General features: G+C 46.3%; 1 protein-coding gene across 4 annotated transcripts in view; it reads left to right on the forward strand.

Annotated features, from left to right (window-relative positions):
- The window catches only part of MST1R (macrophage stimulating 1 receptor), a 51301-nt gene extending 47979 nt beyond the window's left edge, over positions 1 to 3322 (forward strand). For 3 of the 4 annotated variants that reach the window (XM_083429338.1, XM_083429340.1, XM_083429339.1), the window contains exons 19-21: positions 172 to 337; positions 1521 to 1657; positions 2648 to 3322. In XM_083429338.1, the coding sequence (XP_083285464.1) occupies positions 172 to 337; positions 1521 to 1657; positions 2648 to 2882 (538 nt within the window). In that variant the 3' untranslated portion in view covers positions 2883 to 3322. Of the gene's footprint in view, positions 1 to 171; positions 1233 to 1265; positions 1658 to 2647 lie in introns of all 4 variants that reach the window. The other variant, XR_014508516.1, reaches the window with a different exon arrangement.
- The last annotated feature ends 3453 nt before the right edge of the window (positions 3323 to 6775 follow it).

Consider the following 6775-nt stretch of genomic DNA (forward strand, 5'->3'; position numbering starts at 1 on the left):
AGGTCTTGAAAAGGGCTGCAAGCGCTGATTTCTCAGGCCTGGGCTGAAATGTCAAAAAGTCCAGAAGTGGGACTTGAGTCACTTAATGGTGCCTCCGTGACCGAGGGACTGTAATTCATTTGGCTGCAGTGTGTGCTCTAAACCTTCCCCTCTCCTCTCTGTGCTTTGCAGGCTAGATGAGACCTTCACAGTAAAAGTGGCAGACTTTGGGCTGGCCAGAGACGTCTTCGACAAGGAATATTACAGCATCCGGCGACACCGCAGAGCAAAGCTGCCGGTTAAGTGGATGGCCCTTGAGAGCCTGCAGACCCAAAAATTTACCACCAAGTCTGATGTAGTAAGTGCAAGCAAAGGCAGTGGGTGCTATTTAGACATGGGAACCAGGGTCGTTGACTTCTTTGGCAATTGCTCATAGCTGAATAAGATTGTCTTCCATGAACACGGTCTTAACAGTGACTGTGGAGGCCAATTCTGGATCCACACATCCTTTCACAGTGGGGACATAGGTTTTCGGGTGGAAGTTGATTATGAGGAAGGTTTGCCAAGCATTCCTTCCTCTTAGCACGTTTCTCCCTTGCGTCCTGAGTTTGAGTATCTTCAAAGCCCATGACACCTTTGGTAAAGGCTGTTCTCCAATTGGAGCGATCGCAGGCCAGTGTTTCCCAATTGTCAGTGTTTATATTACATTTTTAAAGATTTGCCTTGAGACAGTCTTTAAACCTCTTTTGTTGACCACCAGCATTACACTTTCCATTTTTAAGTTCGGAACAGAGTAGTTGCTTTGGAAGACGATAATCATGCATCCAAACAACATGACCAGTCCAACGATGTTGATGTTGAAGAATCACATTCACAGTGTTTCCTGTCTTAGCTGCATAATTGCTGCAACAGGAGTGGGGAACAGTTTTTTCATCCCAAGGGCCACCATCCCTCATGGTAAACTTACCGAGGGCTGCATGGCAGCAGTGGGTGGGGCCAGTACAGAAAGTAGGTTGGCCATCCACATAAACGGCCACTCATAGAATCAGAATTATAGCGTTGGATGGGACCGCAAGGGTCATCTAGTCCAACCCCCTCCAGTGCACTCATATACATCCACACACCTGCACATTCATACCTAGCTATATACAAGCACACACATTCATTCACACTTACTGTCTCTCTGACACAGAGATACTTCCAGACTCTCGCTAATCACTGAGTGACATAACCCATAAGACTCTCTGGATTATGTGTACATATTGTTAGCTCATGTCAGAAAACAGGCCCCTTGGCTGTCCAAGCTAGCCAGGGCAGGCCTCTCTTCAATGTCTTTGTGCCCCTGTGCATGAAAGGCTGCATCTTGACACTGTAGAAACACATGGTGTTTGGTAGATGGGGGATGCTGAGGAACCAGGCAAACCTCTCCTGGGTGCCCTCCTAGGCTGTTTGCGCCCCCTCTGAGGGTCACAGATCTGCACTGCCACCTGTGCGTCCTGCTATATGTGTTCTCCATCTGTGCATTCTGCTCTTCTGCCCAGTGGTCCTTTGGGGTCCTCATGTGGGAGCTGATGACGCGAGGGGCTTCTCCGTACCCTGAAGTGGACCCATATGATATGACCCGCTATTTGTTGCGAGGAAGAAGGTTGCCACAGCCAGAATACTGCCCAGATTCTCTGTGAGTATATATGAACTTGGGGCAGGGCTGTTGAAAACCTCTGCCTTAGGGAAGGACGGGTTAACAAGACCCTTGAAGTATGTGGAGAGATAGGAAGGCTGAGATGGCATCCAGCTGGTCTCTACATGGAGGCACAGGCAGTCATATTTGGGGGAAGTGTTCTAGAATTCTATGCAGAACTATGCAGATTGAAAAATGTGTACCCCAATAAACTGGGATGTGTGCTACACCTAGAGTATATTCCCCTGGCAGAGGGGAAGGTAAAAAGAAGCTATAAATGAGATAGTGTGGGGGCAAAGGTTAGGTTTACTGGAAGAGAGACTACTCCTTTCTTTTGATTGGCACCAGCCTTTTAAAATTCATTTTTTCTGTACAGCCTTTACTGCTAGCCTTGCACGGCATTCTCAGTGCACAATGAGGTTCAGAGACCTGATACTGTTCAGATGACCCAGATTCCCAATGTGATGAGATTTGCTAGAGACTAACATCCGGCGAACTTTTTGGAAGTTCCTCTTAAAACAGGCCATGCGGTGACTGCAACACAATATAGCACTGCGATGAAACTTACCAAGTCCATCAGACTTTGGGATGCTTGTGAAGCCCAGAAAGCCTGTTCTATCAAGTCAGATTCAATAGTGCCTAGAGCTGCCATGAATATCCAGATTGATAGACCCTCTGAGAGCCTCCATCCCTTCCTTGCAGTCCCATCCCAGCCGTGCATATCATAAGTACACAGCCTATTTGCCAAATGTTCCAGAGCCCCAATTTTCTATACAAATCCCAGTGAAAACAAGCCAACAAGCAGGATCATTGCCTGTGGGCCAGGGGTTGCTGGAGAATGAGGAATGGGAATGCATGGCAGTTTGTTATCTTGGAACGTGCCCAGGAGATGGTGTACGGCTATGCAGTACCACAAGGCTTTGAAGCCAGAGGTCTTGGCCTTACATTCCCCCTGCTGTAATGTGTGTGTGACTGTGTTTAATCTGACAGGTACACCGTAATGCTGAATTGCTGGGCCCCAAGTCCTGAGGAGCGACCAACTTTCTCTGCAGTAATCCAGGAAGTCCAGCATATTTTAGCCTGTCTAAAGGGGGAGCATTATATCAACCTGAATGTCACTTATGTCAACCTTGATCAAGACCAGCCTTTCCCTCCTTTGCCCTGTTGTGAGGATGATCTGGACTCCAGTGGGCTGAGTGAGGAAGAGGCTGCTACTGTGCACTGACTGATACGAGGCAATTCTGAGGTAGCACACCTGAGTTGAGCCTAACACTATGCAAACACTGCCAGCCTTTCACTTCTCTGCCTGAGGAAGCTTTCTGACTCGTCCTCCATTTGAGCCTTGGCTTGCCGCAGCTTGGATTCTCCAGTTGTCCTGCAGCTTCCCTTCAAGCATCTCCCACCTATGTGGGTTCAAGAAAACCATGGCTGGAGACCTTCTGCGATATGATTCCCCCTGCTAAAGGGCTCAGGAAAAGGCAGAAATAAGCTCATCCCTTCCATAAGAGGTGGGGGCAGGTCCCCTTACCTCTCTTAGAATAGTGAAACATCCAGAATATGTGGGGCCTTGGATGCTGGCCTGTTTTAGAAAGGGCTATAAAGTAATTTAATGTCTCAGCCTGTGGCTGAATCTGTATATAAAGGAATAAATTGAGTGTTGTTTACTGTTTGTTTCAAGGACTGTTTTTCAAAGCTGGCCTTTCCGTCTCATGTGATGCATATACTCATGTGCTGTCAGAGGGTCTGTATTGCTAAGATGGCATCCATTATGCAGTGGAGCTGCAGGCAGAATTGGGAAGCAGGCCGAGTGACCCAAAATGCCCTCTTTTCAACATTGATCAAGGCTGGCCCCCTGGCCCTCCCAGCTTGCTTAGCATCACATTGTATTGCTCCAACAGCGAGTCCTTTGTCTTTGACAGCTCTAAGTGGCTGCACTTCCCATGAGTTCTTCACTCCAAGGTCCTTTACTGAGTCAGCCCACAGAGCTACCTGTTGTCTGACTTGGGAAGCTAGGAGTGGGGGAGTAATCTGATTCCGATTCCAAAGCGGACTCCCCTGATTCAATCTGGGCAGACCATGACTGATCCACTGAACGCCTGGACACAGTCCTCTTACCCTTCCTCTCTGGGTAATCCATCTTCATTTCCATTCAGAGGTGCTCAAGTGAAAGATACACAAAGAATCACACTCATCAGATAATTGTGTCTTGTGAATGTGCATATCTCTTGTGGTATGGCAGGGGGTGTCTCCATACCCAATTCTGGTCATGCAGGCCCCAGAGTGTTAGCCAAGGGATGGAGTCTGCAACTTTACTCTAAAGTAAGATCTGCTGTGTTCAAGGAGCCTGGGCTTATGCACATTTAGCTCAGGACATCTTATTCAGCTTTCCCTCTGAACTGGGTTCTCTAAAAGAACTGGGTTCAAGTCTCATCTCTGCCACAGACCCATTAGGTTGGCCTTGAGCATGTCTCTTGGCCTCAGGCCCTCTATTTATAAAAATGGGAATAGCAGCATTCTACTTCCCAGGATTGTTTTGATGGCACACACAATAAAAGGTTGCTTATGAAACCAGTTATTGTGGTGCTAGCAAAGGGATATCATTTAAAAAGGAAGCATAAAGCAAATTTTATGGTTAAGCTAGGGCTGTGGAAAGAGATCTGGGTTCAAATTCAGCCACAAAATTTCACTGGGTAATCCTTGCTCTTGGCCTAACCTACCTCACAGGGTTGTTGTGAGGGTAGGCTACAGAGCAGGAACCATGGAAAATGCCTTAAGCTCGGAAGAAAGACTGGATATAAATGAGGTAAATTGTAGAGATGGCTATTGCTAGGGATGGAGGAGGAGTCCATTTAAAATGAATTCATTCAGGGAATTTGGCAGGTGTGGCCCAGTTGAGCTTTGCCTACTTTGCAACATCTCTTGCACTGAGTGTCTGTTTATATAGGTGTGCATTGGTTTTTTAAAAAAAAATCTAATCATATGCAAAATTATCCACAAAATACACCTCATGTAGTCCTATATATCTGCAGCATTATTTTTATATGTAAGTATTTTTATACAGCTATGTATTATTATATGTGTCAGTTTATGCGCTGGCTACGTTAGGAGACCTGGCATATATATGCATATAATGTGCATTTAATATTAATGTGAGAATAGTTTGTATTTTTAGCTGAGCAGGTTAAAAAATAGTAACTCTAATTAGAAAAAAAACCCCTCCATGTGGATAAGTTTGACATTTTCAGAAAATTCAATCCCTAGCTCGCATAGTTCTGACTGTTCTGGCATTTTTCAACAGCTCAGGAGTATAGAACTGTTTTCAGCTTGAGGGCCACATTCCAGAGACCACAAGCCAGAAGTGGGCGGGGCCAGAAGCAATAATAGATGGAGCAACAAATGTACATTTTACCTTTGCACAGTGGGCTAGTTTCTTGCAGAAACACACACCCTTCTCTTTCCTCCATCCAGGCAAGGAAAAGGCATTGTGGGTTCAAGAACACCTTCTAGCTAGGCAAAACCAACTCAAAATATGGGTGCAAAGCAGGGCAGGTGAGGGCCATGGCCTAGGGCAGAGCTTCCCAAACTATTCATGTTGGTGACACACTTTTTAGACACACATCATTTCGTGACACAGTCATTCAGTTTTACAGTACAATGGTACCTCGGGTTAAGAACTTAATTTGTTCTGGAGGTCCGTTCTTAACCTGAAACTGTTCTTAACCTGAGGTACCACTTTAGCTAATGGGGCCTCCCACTGCTGCTGCGCCGCCGCCCCGCAATTTCTGTTCTCATCCTGAAGCAAAGTTCTTAACCTGAGGTACTATTTCTGGGTTAGTGGAGTCTAACCTGAAGCGTCTATAACCCGAGGTACCACTGTATTAGCAAATCAGCGGTTAAACTAACCCCTTATAAGAGTGTTCTTGTGACACACCTAAACACTGCAGCTGACACACTTAATGCGTCGCAACACACAGTTTGGAAAGCTCTGACCTATGGAGGTGTGGTCTGGGGTCAAGCCCAAGCGCCGGATAGGCTTGGAGAGCTACATTTGCCCTCCACTCCCAGGCCTGAAGTCCCTCCTGTTATAACTTATCAGTGGGCACATCCAACACAGTGAGATGGAACCGCCATGTACAAGAGCGGAATGTTGCCAAATGTCCAGTGTAGAAGAGAGCAGGTGAGCAGCAGGGGAAGAGCATTGCCTCTATGCTCTGCTTGTGGGTTTCCCACCTCTGCATCTGGCTGACCGCTGGTGGGACAGATGGAAGCTTGCTCTGCTTCCGGCAAAGTAATTCTTATGTTCTTAACTGCAGTTTCTTCTTAGACACTGTGAAACCATCTCGTCTGTCACTGTTTTTAACATTTTATTAAATGTTTTAATAAACGAGTCTAAAAATATAGCAAACACTTCTCATTTCCTGTTACATCCCATGTCAACCAAGCGTCTTTCTTTCTGACAAGCAGGACGGGCATCCATCCAAGTGTTGCAATCCGGAGTGTCGATGTGGAGGATGCCAGCCCACCACTAAGACCTTTTCCAGGACACTCTATTCCATTTTTCTGCACCCCTGGTTTCACCCCAACAAATACCCTGCATTCTGCAGCCAGTGAGCATGCTCAGTATTAATTGGACTGTTTTGCCCACTTTCTGCTTCCCCCCACTTTCTTTTAAGGATTCCCCTCTAAAAATCTGCTTGGAAACAGATTTAGTCCTGTCCCTTCTGAGAGCTGGCATGGACCAAACTTCAATGGGTCCATCAATCCCTTTGTGAGATGAAGGCTCAGCTGTGAGAACATGCATTTAAGACCTCCCTCCGACCACCTAACGGAGATGTATTGTGATTATTAAGAGAATTAACCAGAGGTGTCCAGAAGGGCAAAACCACTTGAAGCTACATCAAGGACTGCCTGGACCAAAAATAGCTTCATTCATTCTCAAGGCCTTGATCGGACCAGGTTAGCCTTGGATTCCCGCAGCTGCACAGGAGCATACAGACTCATTGTTCTTTGTCATTTAGCAGAGCACAAAAGCTTTTTACCTTGTTTCTGAAAGAGAAATGAGACCCTTGGCTCAGGTACAAAAGTAAGTGGTGCATTTTTCAGAAGAGGCAACAGAGG

This window comes from Podarcis tiliguerta (assembly GCF_965153285.1).
Source record: "Podarcis tiliguerta genome assembly, chromosome: 2".
Taxonomy (NCBI): domain Eukaryota; kingdom Metazoa; phylum Chordata; class Lepidosauria; order Squamata; family Lacertidae; genus Podarcis; species Podarcis tiliguerta.